Raw genomic sequence first — 15,580 nt, forward strand, 5'->3', positions numbered from 1 at the left:
CATATCCTTTAGTGTGCAATAGATACGAACTATGTGACGCGTCAAGAAATTCAATAAAAGGAAATTCCATGGTAACCAGTTCACAAACAAAGCAAGCCACACTTTTGAAAGTAACCTATGTATCAGTTCTTCAGGGAAGAAACTCCCACATGGCACACCTAATGGCGATTCAAATTTTTGTGACACTGTTTGTAGTGGATTTGTTGGTGTTGATGTGCGCATCTTATCTTCTTTGATAAAGGAAGTGGCGATATGTAAACAATGTGATGGTGTAGGCTGTTTGGAAATAACTGAACAAGAAAGTGGCAGGAAGGATTTAGTGTCAAAATTAGTTGTTCTGCGTAGATCCTGCAGTAAATCTACCTCGAAAATGACTTCTAACATGGTGCAGAATTCATATGATGTGAATTTGAAGTTAGTGTATGCAATGCATGCAGCAGGAAAAGGAAAAAAGGCTGATAAAACGTTTTGTGGTTTGATGGACTTTCCTCCTTCTCCCAGTAGGTTCAGCAAGTATATAAAAATACTATTAGGCGCCTTGAAGATTGTGTCTAGATGTACAACTTCTCTGGAGAATGGAAAAGTTGTTGATGTTAAGTGCTTATCTAAGTACTGCCACGCCCGCCATGGTAACACTGAGGGACATATTGAACATCAGTGTTCTAAGAATTATGATGGTTACAGTGGAGGTATGGAGTGTGATGGGGCTCTAAAAATATTTCAGAAGTTGGTGCCCATTTATAACACTAGATACACGAAGTACCTAGGCGATAGGGATTCTAAAGCTTCCAGTAAAATTAATGAGGTCAATGTTTATGGTGATACCTTGGTAACAAAACTAGAGTGTTGTGGACATGTGCAATAGATGATGGGTGCTAGATTGAGGAAACTAAGAAGAGAAATGAAAGGAAAGTTGCTATCTGATGGAAAATCTCTGTCTGGCTGAGCCAGATTGACAGAAACTGAAATAGACCTTCTTCAGAGTTGTTATGGACTGGCCATTACACGAACTGCACCTCAGAATGACGTTAAAGCAATGATAAAAGCTGTATGGGCCACCTAATTTCATACGTTGTCCACAGATGACCACCATGTTCACAGACTTTGCCAGAAAGGAGCAGATTCTTGATGTGGTTACCAAAAAGGAAAAGAAAGTGGTCAAATATGTCATCATAAGCGTTCTCTTCCTGAGCCTGTTATGAATGAAATAAAATCAATTTTAGAGAACTGAGTGACCCTGTTTTGCTTAGTAAATGTCTTCATGGGGGCACTCAGAATACAAATGAAAATTTCAACCATTGCATATGGGAAAGATTACCCAAGAATGTTTTTGGGGGACTAAATACATTAAAAGTTGGTCTACTACATGCAGTGATATGTTTCAATGATGGAGTGATAGGAATATTGGAATACCTGAGAAATTTAGGCATAAAATGTGGCTCTAATATGGAAGATCAATTGCTCCCGTGTGACAGACAACAGGTGCATGAAGCTGAAAGATTCGCTCATCATGTTACCAAAGAAGCAAGAAGTGCTAAAAGGAATGCCAAGAGGAAGCTTGAAGATGAAGAGATGCTGCAGGATGAAGACTATGCTTCAGGAATGTTGTGAGACACAGTTTAATTGGACTCATGTCTTCATTCGTAATTTCCTACAAGTTGTATTTTTCAGAATTCAGGTACAAATAATGCCTAAAGTTTATATATCATTGCTCTAATTTTTTTCTGTAACTTGCAATAGTTCATACTTATGAAGTAGACCTAATAAATTAAATTATAGAAAAAAAGCATTTTTATTAGGAAAAGTTATAAAAATTAAAACGTAAGATGTGATATATTTTTATCCTTATAATATACATAATATGTAGGATTAAAAAGGTCTAGTACCTCAGCCATTATGTCATGCATATCTGGTAAAAATTTGGTCTCCTTCAAATGTATAACATTGGATTGAATGGTACCGCAATTTGAGGAAGCATTTTGGAAAAAATTGCATCTGTTTCTTTGTAATATTTTAATAACCCTAAGCAGGTTCAAAAATATTCAAAATACTTCTAATTTGTTTAGAAAGTGTGCTGCATTACCTGATATCAACAAAAATCTGTAAAATATATACATATAAACAATTCCTGATAGAAATAGGTGTTGATTTTTACATAATATTGAGCAAGAAAAGTACCCTGTATCCTTAAAGATATTATCTAGTTTTATCTTGATGAACAGTTACAATTGGCTCATAAAAGGAATTAATCACGGTTTTATGAAGAGAATTATTTTCCTTTTTCGTCTCTGGAATAGAAATTCTTCTTGAAACAATATGTTGTTTTAGCTCTGAAGCTGCAATCACTCTGACGACACACAGAATCCTGTCGACTACCCCTATAGCATGCCGAGTGTTCTCGATTGAAATGCACACAATATGATATGTAATTTCAGTTCTGGCGAAAGTGCTTCATGTTTATACTATCTTTGTTCCTTATCGCATAATGAACTTTATTTAGAAGAAACGTGAACAGTTCTGGTGACATTCTAAGATAATTAAAAGAACTTCTTGGGTCTTCCATTACAAATTATTTCAGCAAGGATGCTGAGCAACCGAGCTGACGTCTCTTCTTCATCCAGCCACGAATCGAAACTGTTTCTTTTTTTCATTTTTTTTTTTTCATGCAGCGATTCCACGCAACTAGCTTTAACTCCCATCACAACTCGAGCGATGCGCAGCTGCCAAAACTTTCATTTCAGACACGACTCAGGAACCCACATAAGGCCGACACTGAAGTGTATACTGGTTTCTACAGTAAAATACGAAACCATTTGCGTGCAGCTCATTCCACGCAACGAGCGGGGCAACCCAATGTCGTCGTGTAAACGAGGCTTAAGCTACGGACCTCTATCATGTCGCATAGAATCTACATACTCTCGAGCTATCGGACGCCACCTGTCTTCCGCGTGACTCACATTGCACGTCAAATCTGAATAGGCATGATGCGAGGCGCTACGCCTCAGAGTCACAATGCTCATGTGAGTGGACATCGATTGTCATCATTTTGAACCAAATTGCTGGCAACGAAGCGCGTTGCAGAAACTAACGCATATGCTTTTGAGATTCTTACTGTATTTGCAAAATAAAGAACTATCCGCGAGCGTTAAAATTCGATAACTGTATAGAACCCGTTTCTTTATAACTGTTGACGAACATGCTCTAAACTCAGTACAACAGCACCCGCCAACTCTAGTAGCTATTGGAAAGCTTTCCACTGCCTTACCAACCACAATCCTCTCCAAACTACCCACTCCTTTCCAACAATCAAGAGAATCTAAGTAAAACTTTTCGCCTCCTACATCCAAGACACACTCACCTTACCTGTCAAGGCTAACTCGACCACCCCTTGGCTCCATATGCCCGATACTGGGGAGACATGCCTTGTCCTGTCGTTCACAACTACCGGCATTTACGCTCCATGGTATTGTACGAACAGTTTTTAAAACACCCATCACAGCGGAAGATATAAAAACCATGGAAACCCGTCCCCACCTTTCTGCCGACATCCTCCCATTTTCTGTTCAGTCTTCGTCGCTTCTTAGGATCCCCCTTAGTTTATTGGGATTAATAGGACTTGTAAACCCTCTTCCTTTACGCCATTATCTGCGCTAGAGGCACTATTACATGGAATTAGCTGGATTTCTCGTGGTAGCTACTATATTTTTTGTGCTGTGCGCTTAGTTTAGTGCGGTAGTATTATGGTCACTACATGCTGCCTTTACGGGTCAGGCACCACAGATTTTCCCAAGTCATTGTTTCCATAAATTATGAAAATTTAGATAGTGTCTGGGAACAATGGTATTTTTTTCCAATCAGAGTAGTAACACCGTTCATTGTAGTGAAATGCTCTGCTCATCTGCTGCGTAATATGTGTCACATTTTAAGATAAAAGAAAACCCAAAAACTGAAAACCAAACGAACTCCAAAAACTTTATAAATGATTAGTGGCTGTAACCATCTCCTTCACTATTATCAGCCACATTTTTTTACTCCACCTTGAATTAAATGATCTCAGTATTTTGCATGAAAGAAAAGACTATATTCCTGGGAAAAAGTGAAATAAACACTCAAAAATCATACTGAGTTCGAAAAAAGTTTGTACACCGGCTTTTACCTGAGTACATAGTTGCCAGGTCTGTCTTTGTCAACTTCCACCGTGTAGTTCGCTATGTTCTCGCTGACGGATTGCATATCGTGTACCAAACCACTTAATTTCGTGTGCACCATGTCTCTCACACGTTCCATGTTCTTAATCCACACATGGAGACGCTGATTGCTCGTATTGTTACCCTGCAACACACGAAAAATGGTTAAAATTACTTGTATAGTATTCAGAAGCAGCAGCCAATCTTACCTTACACTTATAGGTATCGGTATTACATAACATTTATATTATTGTCGGCAGCAACAAAAACATTAACGCAATGTAGGTGTGTAGCGACATCTTATCAAACACACAAAATGCTCAACCTATAACACCATCTACATCTACATCTACATCCATACTCCGCAAGCCACCTGACGGTGTGTGGAGGAGGGTACCTTGAGTACCTCTATCGGTTCTCCCCTCTATTCCAGTCTCGTATTGTTCGTGGAAAGAAGGATTGTCGGTATGCTTCTGTGTGGGCTCTAATCTCTCTGATTTTATCCTCATGGTCTCTTCGCGAGATATACGTAGGACGGAGCAATATACTGCTTCATTCTTCGGTGAAGGTATGTTCTCGAAACTTCAACAAAAGCCCGTACCGAGCTACTGAGTGTCTCTCCTGCAGAGTCTTCCACTGGAGTTTATCTATCATCTCCGTAACACTATCGCGATTGCTAAATGATCCTGTAACGAAGCGCGCTACTCTCCGTTGGATCTTCTCTATCTCTTCTATCAACCCTATCTGGGACGGATCCCACACTGCTGAGCAGTATTCAAGCAGTGGGCGAACAAGCGTACTGTAACCTACTTCCTTTGTTTTCGGATTGCATTTCCTTAGGATTCTTCCAATGAATCTGTCTGGCATCTGCTTTACCAACGATCAACTTTATATGATCATTCCATTTTAAATCACTCCTAATGCGTACTCCCAGATAATTTATGCAATTAACTGCTTCCAGTTGCTGACCTGGTATATTGTAGCTAAATGATGAGGGGTCTTTCTTTCTATGTATTCGCAGCACATTACACTTGTCTACACTGAGATTCAATTGTCATTCCCTACACCATGCGTCAATTCCCTGCAGATCCTTCTGCGTTTCAGTACAATTTTCCAATGTTAAAACCTCTCGATATACCACAGCATCATCCGCAAAAAGCCTCAGTGAACTTCCGATGTCATCCACAAGGTCATTTATGTATATTGTGAATAGCAACTGTCCTACGGCACTCCCCTGCGGCACACCTGAAATCACTCTTACTTAGGAAGACTTCTCTCCATTGAGAATGACAAGCTGCGTTCTGTTATCTAGGAACTCTTCAATCCAATCACACAATTGGTCTGATAGTCCATATGCTCTTACTTTGTTCATTAAACGACTGTGGGGAACTGTATCGAACGCCTTGCGGAAGTCAAGAAACACGGCATCTACCTGTGAACCCGTGTCTATGGCCCTCTGAGTCTCGTGGACGAATAGCGCGAGCTGGGTTTCACACGACCGTCTTTTCGAAACCCATGCTGATTCCTACAGAGTAGATTTCTAGACTCCAGAAAAGTCATTATACTCGAACATAATACGTGTTCCAAAATTCTACAACTGATCGACGCTAGAGATATATGTCTATAGTTCTGCACATCTGTTCGACGTCCCTTCTTGAAAACTGGGATGACCTGTGCCATTTTCCAATCCTCTGGAACGCTACGCTCTTCTAGAGACCTACGGTACACCGCTGCAAGAAGGGGGGCAAGTTCCTTCGCGTACTCTGTGCAAAATCGAACTGGTATCGCATCAGGTCCAGCGGCCTTTCCTCTTTTGAGCGATTTTAATTGTTTCTCTATCCCTCTGTTGTCTATTTCGATATCTACCATTTTGTCATCTGTGCGACAATCTAGAGAAGGAACTACAGTGCAATCTTCCTCTGTGAAACAACTTTGGAAAAAGACATTTAGTATTTCGGCCTTTAGTCTGTCATCCTCTGTTTCAGTACCATTTTGGTCACAGAGTGTCTGGACATTTTGTTTTGATTCACCTACCGCTTTGACATAAGACCAAAATTTCTTAGGATTTTCTGCCAAGTCAGTACATAGAACTTTACTTTCGAATTCATTGAACGCCTCTCGCATAGCCCTCCTCACACTACATTTCGCTTCGCGTAATTTTTGTTTGTCTGCAAGGCTTTGGCTATGTTTATGTTTGCTGTGAAGTTCCCTTTGCTTCCGCAGCAGTTTTCTAACTCGGTTGTTGTACCACGGTGGCTCTTTTCCATCTCTTACGATCTTGCTTGGCACATACTCATCTAACGCATATTGTACGATGGTTTTGAACTTTGTCCACAGATCCTCAACACTATCTGTACTTGAGACAAAACTTTTGTGTGGAGCCGTCAGGTACACTGTAATCTGCTTTTTGTCACTTTTGCTAAACAGAAAAATCTTCCTACCTTTTTTAATGTTTCTATTTACGGCTGAAATCATCGCTGCAGTAACCGCTTTATGATCGCTGATTCCCTGTTCTGCGTTAACTGTTTCAAATAGTTCGGGTCTGTTTGTCACCAGAAGGTCTAATATGTTATCGCCACGAGTCGGTTCTCTGTATAACTGCTCAAGGTAATTTTCAGATAAACCACTTCAAAAAATAAGAGAGCAGAAGATACTTGTTGCTTGCTACAATACAAATGTCTGAAAGCATGAATGAGTGCTCTCACGGCACTTAATGATCTTAGTGCATTGTTTGGAAGTTATCAGTCTTTCGGCAATTTCATTTGCACGGAGAACAGAAGAAACTGCAGGTAAGTTATTGCTACAGATCCGCGAGAAAGCTAGGAACCTCTGTGGTATTCTCTGGCACTGAATGAGTCTACTGATCTCTCGAGTAGCTCACAACTTCTCGTGTTCATTCGTGGTGTCATGTTAGACTTTTAGGTATCCGTTTGCAGCATACATGGCACATGAACGGGAAAAGACTTTTGCAACCACTGCAATAAAATTCCAAAACTATAACGTTGAGTGGAACCAGCTTCAAAATGTTGCAGTTGATGGAGGTACACACCTGGCTGGACTGAGGAAGGGTGTAGTGGAGCAGATCAGGACTCAGTCGGACGATTTCCAAATTCTGTACGCTCTTTTGGTTCCATGCAACATACATCAGCGTCCACTCTGTGGGAAAGACTTAGATATTTCTTGTGTACTGAAACCAGTCGTTTCCGCTGTGAACTTCATTCGGGGACATGCACTCAGTCACAGACAGCTCCAGGACTTTCTTGAAGGAAATGATTCAGAATTGTGTGACTTGACTTATCAGACAGCAGTATGAGTATAAACCAAAATGAGGAATGAAGTTAAGGTCTGTAGGATATATAGTTTACAAAGAATAAAGTTCTCCACTAAGGAGGTTTTAGAATAACAAATAATAGAATAGGCAGCAAACAGCATTAACTGGACTATGGAAACAGAGACTATGCAGCCGTGATTGCAAGAAGTAGAGGCATGCGAATGTTAATATTAAATATGGTATAGAGACTGAGCAGCCCAGAGGGACAGGGTAGTTTTAATTTTAAGGATGTGATCAGTTTCTTTTGTGTATATGTGTGAATAGTCCCGAGCGCCTGATACTCGCAAGTAGTAAATGAATCATGTACTTATATGCAGAGACAAAGAAAAAGTGTAAGTAAACGTAAAGAAAATTCAATATTCAGTAGGTCGAAATATTTCAGTACAAAAGTTAAGCGGTTAAAATCAACAGAGCTGATATTTATGTTCATTTTTTGGAGAAAAACTTGGTTTCCAGCTTGACGATATTGATAGAAGAATGTAGCGGAATTATTCCGGCAAAGGAGCAAGAGAGAATAAATTCAGACATGTTCTCGTCTTTATCTCTTCGTCCGGGGTATGGGCGGATTTTTACATTGTCCTTTTTCGCAACGTTGACTTTAAGAAAATTATTTTTGCAATTCTTCCCGTTCCGTTGCTCTTTCATTAAATACTGTAAGTACAGTGGCGGCAGGATCGTTGCTTTTATGGGTCTTTCCACTACTGACCATGGATCGATCCGTAGCTGATTGCAAATATCGATTATTTAAAAATTCTGCTCCATATATTCAGTTCCGAATTGACATTGTATTGGCTTGGCATTATAGATTTCATATCCTGTTTTCACTACTCGTGTGTGAATATGATTTGCTGTTTATTGCGACCGAGTGAGTTTTATAAAATATATGGCAATGCCTAAACGCAAGCGTAGATTCCCAGATTCCTTTTTTACCAGTATCCTACCTTCAAGAAAGTGAGAACTGAATTCGAAGTAGACTGTTAAATATGTGGAGCTGGAACTTATGTCTGAGTGGCCAATAAAGGTAAGAAATAACTCGACAGAATGTTTTATTGTCATGGTTTCATTTCATGGTTTCTTAGTCATTCAGTTTATTTATATTCGGAAAACTAAGAGAAATTAACGATAAAATTCTCCAGTTCTGCAAAGCATACGTAAACATCATTTAATTTATTTAAATGTTATAAACGAAATGCATGTCACTGTGTCACTGAAATATTTTAAATTTCTTGCACTAGGTGGCCAAGATCTCGAACATCATATTACCACTGAGAAGCATAAAAAAATCTTCAGCGTTGCAGTTTAATATCTAGTACAGACACATTTTTCAGCAACAGCAGTCTACTTCTCCTTTAAATCACCTAGTTCGTGCTGGAGAAGGAGCACTAGCATTCCATAACGTTAGGCGTAATTTTAGCTCTAGGTCAATGGATTGCACGCCAAAATTGAATGAAGACATTTATTTTGATTCAGACGTTGCTAGAAAGGTCTCCTCAGCCAGAAGAAAAACTCGAAGAATTATAAATAAAGTAATTGCTCCTCATGCCTTGAATGTCACCACGGAAGCTCTGAGTGTCATATCTTGTTTTGGTGTCTCGTCTAGTGAAAGTGTCCATGGCAATATAAAAAGTTTCCCACTCTTATTCAGTACTTTGACTATAAGCTTAGTGGTTTAAAAACAAAACTAATTGAGCTTAAACCTATTCCAAATGAAATATCCGAGACTCGTGCACAGTATGTTACAGAAACAATACAACATGTGGGTATTGCTAATAAGTATGCATCATTTACCAGTGATAATATTAACACAAACTCTGGGTGTGTAAATCGCAAGGAAGGCAACAATATATACGGCACATTAAAGACATCTTTGAACAGTAAGAATTTGAACGGTGTGGGATGTCCGGCTCACATAATGCAACTCAGCAGGGAGCTGACGGTCTTTCTGTTGATTTGGAGCGTGGCATTGTTAAAATTCGTAATTATTTCTCTATTTACACTGTTAGAAAGGAACAGTTACACTTTTACTGTGAATTTGTGGAGGTAAATTACAAACAGGTCCTGTCTCTTGCGAAAACTAGGTGGTTGCCTCTTACCGCAGGTACTGAAAGGGTACTGAAAACGTATCCTGCTCTGATATCTTACTTTCTGTCTGAAAGAAAGTCACCAAAGGTTTTGTTTCAGTTTTTTTGAGAGTAGGTCTTGTGAAGCCTACTCATGGCGTTTGTATTCCTTAATGTCTGTATTCACTTCAAATATTCTGCAGCCAGAAAAGGAGGACAATTCTGTGCTTGAAGAGGTTGAAATTTTAGATTCCGTGTGTAAGGTGTTTGAGGACCAATTAAATGAAAATTGCGTAGAGATTAAACAGAAGCTAGAAATTGGATCATAAGAAGGCTTTTATAAAGAAGTTAGACTTGTTATGGAAGAAGCTATGTTACTGTATCGATTTTGTCATGAATAATTAAAACGATTGTTCTGTATGTTTGACGACTTTTCCTGTTTAAATTGATATCTCTTAAAAAAATGTTAACTACAGTGATGCTGAAAAAAGCCTTTTGTATTTGCAAGATAATTGTAAAGCTTCTGAAATTGAAGATGTAAAATACTTTGATCAGTTCTGTAATTTTAGGCAATTTCTGAAACTGAATAGTAATGATTCTTGTAGGAAAAATGGGTCAAATATTTTTGTGAAAGTTGTTAAAACTTGCCAAATAATTTTTCGGTATATCAGGGCACAATGCAAATGGAAAAAGAATATTTTCTCTCATTACAACACAGTGGACTGATGACAGGAATAGGTTGAATCTTGAATCTGTTAAATGTACGGTTATGCTCCAGAATTTCCTGTGTATCTTTCTACGACTATCTGCTAAGCAAGCCTACACTTCTACACAAAATCGGATCTTCAGAGAAGTAAAGAATGTATGTTATGTCTATTAATTAACTGATTAATTATATTTTTTGTAACTTCGTCCTCGTTTTTCAAGCTGTTTATCCTTTTTTTTATACGTCTGCATATGGTCACCATATCCATAGGTAAACTGAATTACACATAACAAAGAAATTTCAGCAGTTTCATATTTCCTAAAAGCAACATTGCACTAAAATAGCGAAACGAAAGGAGGGGAGGAAGGGGGGGGAGGGGCAATTGCACGTGGCGCCATGAGAGAGGGTAGTCATACTTAGTTAATTGACTTTCCTGACAAAATGACGAACATGTGTAAGCGTAAATTGTTCTTACGAGTTTTTGACTGTGACAAATAGCAAAATATTTTGAAGGAACTGTTAGTGTTAGAGGGGAAAAAATCGAAATGGAGATTGAAACGTTTGTAAATTATCAAACGAGGAGGACAGTGATACAGTAGATGAAGTGACAGAAACAGAAGTAAGAACGGTAGTAGGAAATATAACATATAAAGGTACAGCAGAATTTGAATGGGAAAGTACTGGTATGATGAGCCACATAAACAGAAAGTGTAGTTTGCCAGTCTTAGGACAGAACGAATTCAGAACAGAGATGTCTAAAGTAGAAAGAGCACAGAAAAATTTGAAACGGGTTAAGGATTAAAGAATTGGGTAACAGGACAGACCAATTTGGAAAAGACAGTGAATAAAGTTAAGGATGAAATTGACATGTAAAACAACTCAGGGAACAAAGTATTGTCAGACAAGAGGAACTGGAACATCATGTCTTCAAGCTGTTAGATACTATGGAAAATGTAGTGAAGTTCCAACCAGAAGTTCGTAGGACAAGAAAAGGTGAGATTTAAAAAAAGTTGTAGTGAACTTTAAAGGGAACACACCAGCACAGGCTGGGGACGTAAGAGAAGACCAGGAATTGAACCAAGTGACTAATGAAGTGAAAGGCAGTATGGAGAATCTGGATAGAAAAGCAAGTGAGAAATTATTCAGATTAGGGCAGAGATTACTGCCATTAGAAAAAAAATTTAATAATGTGGAATTTGATTCAAAAAGTAATTTATACCCTGCAGGTTTTGTTAATGATGTAAAGACTGGATTTACTGTAGACTGAACTGAAAGCCACGAAGCAAGACAAGCAGGAACTTCACTGAAGTGTGACAGTATAGAATGGAGATACAATATACCAGAAAAACGACACTTTCGATCAATTATTTCTGCAAAGTGTTAGTCACAGGAGAAACGTAGAAATGTAAAGAATGAATTCATGAGGGCTCCTAGGTACAACAAACAGATGGAAATAACTTGAAAAAGTTTTGTGAGGATTTGAATGAGAGATTAAAGTATGAGGGTCGGAGCTTTAATAGTAGCAACTGTTTATTTACGACTTATACAAAACAGATACATGTTTTAAGGTTTTACTGCACTGAAACTAGTCGACAGCGTTGTGTATAGCCCATTGTAAGTGATGCGAACGTTGTAGGATCCACTCAGCAGCGCCAGTTGTGTTTATAGTTCGAGTGGAGCGGTTTGTTGTTTGCCGAATCTCTGTAACTGTTCTGAAGCGAATGTCATGAAGCGACTCATTTAAATTAAGAACCAAGTGGGAGTCACAAGGGCTTAAGGCCAGGGAGTGTAGTGGATGGTACAGCACTTCCCAGCCCCAGCAATCAAACAAATCTGTCGGAACGTGTCCCATATGTGCCCGTACCTTGTTTTGCAAAATAATGAGTGGGTCCTGTAGAAAAAGTTTCCACTTCTTTCTATTCGTTTTTGGAACTACAAGAGGTTTGCACCAGGTACTGGGGATAATTATTAGTTCAGTATTGACCATCTATGTTGTTGACTTGTATTGCATTGAACTGAGGACCTAGAAACGACGGAGAGGCTTCGTCCCTGTCGTAACCCTCAGTGGTGCACAACCCCACAACAGGCTACAGCAGTCCACTCGCCCCACCGCCGCCCCACACCGATCCCAGGGTTATTGTGCGGTTCGGCCCCCAGTGGACCCCCCGGGTACGTCTCGTACCAGACGAGTGTAACCCCAATGTTTGCATGGTAGAGTAATTATGGTGTGCGCGTACGTGCAGACAGTGTTTGCTCAGCAATCGCCGACATAGTGTAACCGGGTTAGAATAAGGGGAACTAGCCCACATTCGCCGAGGCAGATGGAAAACCGCCTAAAAACCATCCACAGACCGGCCAGCACACCGGACCTCGACACTGATCCGCCGGGCGGATTCGTGGCGGGGACCGGCATGCCTTCCCGTCCGGTAAGCAGCGCGTTAGACCACATGGCTAACTGGGTGGGTTGTTGATGACTTACTCATTGATACTAAATACTGAGAAGAACACTGTGAAATTTTAGATGAGAATTGTAAAGCCACTCAGAATCGAAAAACGATTTTGAGTCTGAAAAAGTAGGAGTTCGTACAAATGAGTTGATATTTTTGGGCTTACAGTTTCTATGGATGTAGTTAGGAAGAGGGCAGAGAAAATAAAAGGCCCTAAGAAGTGCCAACCTTCCATGAACAAGAGACTTTCAAAATCATTATTAAGGCTTTATGGATTATGTAAGAAATTTGTGAAATGGCAGAATTTGAACAGACCACATTTAACGAGTTAACTGGAATCCAAAGTTAATTGTGTTTAGGACGAAAACTGTCAAAAGCCGTTCGAGGAGTTAAAACAAGAATAGTGTAGGGATGAAATTTTGAGGCACCCAGATTTAAATAAACTGTTTCATTTAGGAGCAGATAGCAGTGGATATGGGACTGGAACTAAGTTATTTCAAATTTTTTAAACTGAAGAGGAACTAGATTTTAAGCTTTCGCTTTTGCAAGGAGAGCATTGAGTATGTTTGAAAAAAATTGTTCTGTAAAAGTTCAAAAATTAGTTGTGGGAGCACCAAGTTACAGTGTATACTGACCACAAATCACTGACTTCTCTAAAAAAAAAAAGCTGTAGTTGATAAACGGTAGATTAGATCCTTCAACAACACCAATCTGGGATTAAATACGTAAAGAGGATTCACAGTTCCATTCCTGATACTTTGTCCAGATTACAAGTTGAGGGAGGAGATGGTAAAGCAATCAATGGAAGTGATCACATAAAAATATTTTGCATAAAAGGGATCAAAGAAGAAAATGAGATTAAGAGAATTAGCAGAAATATGATGAGGAACCGAATAATGAGGAAATTCGAAAAATAGTAGAGAAAAAATTGGGGAGGAAACGAAAGGATAAGTTACCAGTATTATATAAAATTAATGAAGGTGTATTGTTCAGAGGGACAAATGAAAATTCAGGTGATTGGAGCGTATGTTCACCCAAAGAATATGCAGACAAAATGAAAGACTAGATACATGCTAGTTCTGATGATGTAGACCCCAAGAACTGCTTATAGAGATTAGCAAAATGAATTTACTTCTATAATATGACTAGGAGAGTTCACAACAGAATAAAAATTATAATAGGTATCAATGGTTTAAAGTTAGTAATAATACACGCAGACTGCTAATGAAAGTGTAAAACCAAACCACCTAATGGAATTGGTAGTTGCTGATTTGTATGGGCCTCCGTGAAAAGCGAAGTAAATTTTAGTTATATTGTAAGGTGGCTATAATTTCGCGACTTACAAGCACTCCTCTACATACTATGCCGTGATTTACAACCGCAATTAGGTATAATTTGATAGGTTTATATATATATATATATATATATATATATATATATATATATATATATATATATATATATATATGTGTGTGTGTGTGTGTGTGTGTGTGTGTGTGTATAAAGAAGACTGACATTGTCACGTACACCTTGTAAATAGTTGTTAACGCTTGTTGCATGAAAGGTGACGGAGTGTCTTTATTATCTAAAGGGTGTAATGAATGATTGCCTCCAGCAATAGAGGTTGAAACGCCAATGGAAATGAAACGGCAGGCGCAACTCAAACCCTGGGTGGCAAAGCCCACACGAGTGTGTTGGTCCTGCTTCACACAGGAAGTGCCGAGACGAACGGTCTGGGCACCTAAGCGCGGAAGCACAATACAGCGGCAGCTGGCCGATATTGTAGTAGGGCCGAAAGGATAACTGGATAATACTTTGAAAACTCTGAAAATCTTGGACGCAGCAGAGAGGAACGAGGAAGCGTTACCTCGGAAATCGCAGGCTGGGTTATTTCTGAGGAAATCTACTCTGAGAAACCATTGTATGAGTATAGGCGGCGTTCGGAAGAATCTGTAGAGAGGGAGAATATTCTGTGGTTTCGAGAATATGATTCGCCTTCTGAGTTACGAGGGAGGGGAGCCGAGCTTTGCTCGGAAGCCACCGGTGGAGAGAAGAGGTCTTCCGTTTGGAGCAACTGGGTTTGACAGTCGCTCAGTATCAGCTTTTGTTGGTACCGACGGACTTGCTGTCTTTGCTCTCACGAGATTTTATAGTTAGAACGGTTTGGCACTGTACTGTTGCAAACTTATACCGCCACGCGGGATTAGCCGAGCGGTCTAAGGCGGTGCAGTCATGGACTGTGCGGCTGGTCTCGGCGGAGGTTCGAGTCCTCCCTCGGACATGGGTGTGTGTATTTGTCCTTAGGATAATTTAGGTTAAGTAGTGTGTAAGCTTATGGACTGATGACCTTAGCAGTTAAGTCCCATAAGATTTCACACACATTTCAATATTTTTTTTTTGAACTTATACCATTCTGGACTTCGCCTCCGGGTAAGGAGTCGTCGTTGAGTGCTCATCGTTCAGTGATTGAGAGCACTTCTTCTGCCTAAACTCACGTTTAGACGTTATCTGAACTCCGCCCTTGTGGCTGGCTGGAAGTTCGCGCTTTTCGCCTGTAGAACACAGAGAAGAGAAGACGGTATTATAGTGTACAAATCAGAGGACCGCCTTCTGGCGCCCTAGTGTTTGAAAGAGTTTAATTTGTGGCTGTAGCTCTTCCATCGTCACAGACGTGTAAAAGAACCATCACTCCGAAGCACCGGACGCAGTACATACGGTGATATTGCTAATTGCTTTGGCTTATTAGGGCTACAAAGCTAAACAGCTGTGATCACGTAAATTTTATTTCCAATGGTGTTGCATCCACTGTAGTGTCTTCTAGTGTTTGGTACGTAGATGATGTCAGTCGT

The 15,580-nt window shown here is 39.6% G+C and overlaps 1 protein-coding gene across 1 annotated transcript in view; it reads right to left on the reverse strand.

The window, feature by feature from the left end:
• The window catches only part of LOC126485904 (uncharacterized), a 201,277-nt gene that overhangs the window by 76,815 nt on the left and 108,882 nt on the right, over positions 1–15,580 (reverse strand). Inside the window, exon 5 of the mRNA XM_050108910.1 lies at positions 4,157–4,332. Coding sequence (XP_049964867.1) covers positions 4,157–4,332 — 176 coding nt within the window. The remainder of the gene's footprint in view (positions 1–4,156; positions 4,333–15,580) is intronic.

Source organism: Schistocerca serialis, chromosome 1 (genome assembly GCF_023864345.2).
Source record: "Schistocerca serialis cubense isolate TAMUIC-IGC-003099 chromosome 1, iqSchSeri2.2, whole genome shotgun sequence".
NCBI classification, from domain to species: domain Eukaryota; kingdom Metazoa; phylum Arthropoda; class Insecta; order Orthoptera; family Acrididae; genus Schistocerca; species Schistocerca serialis.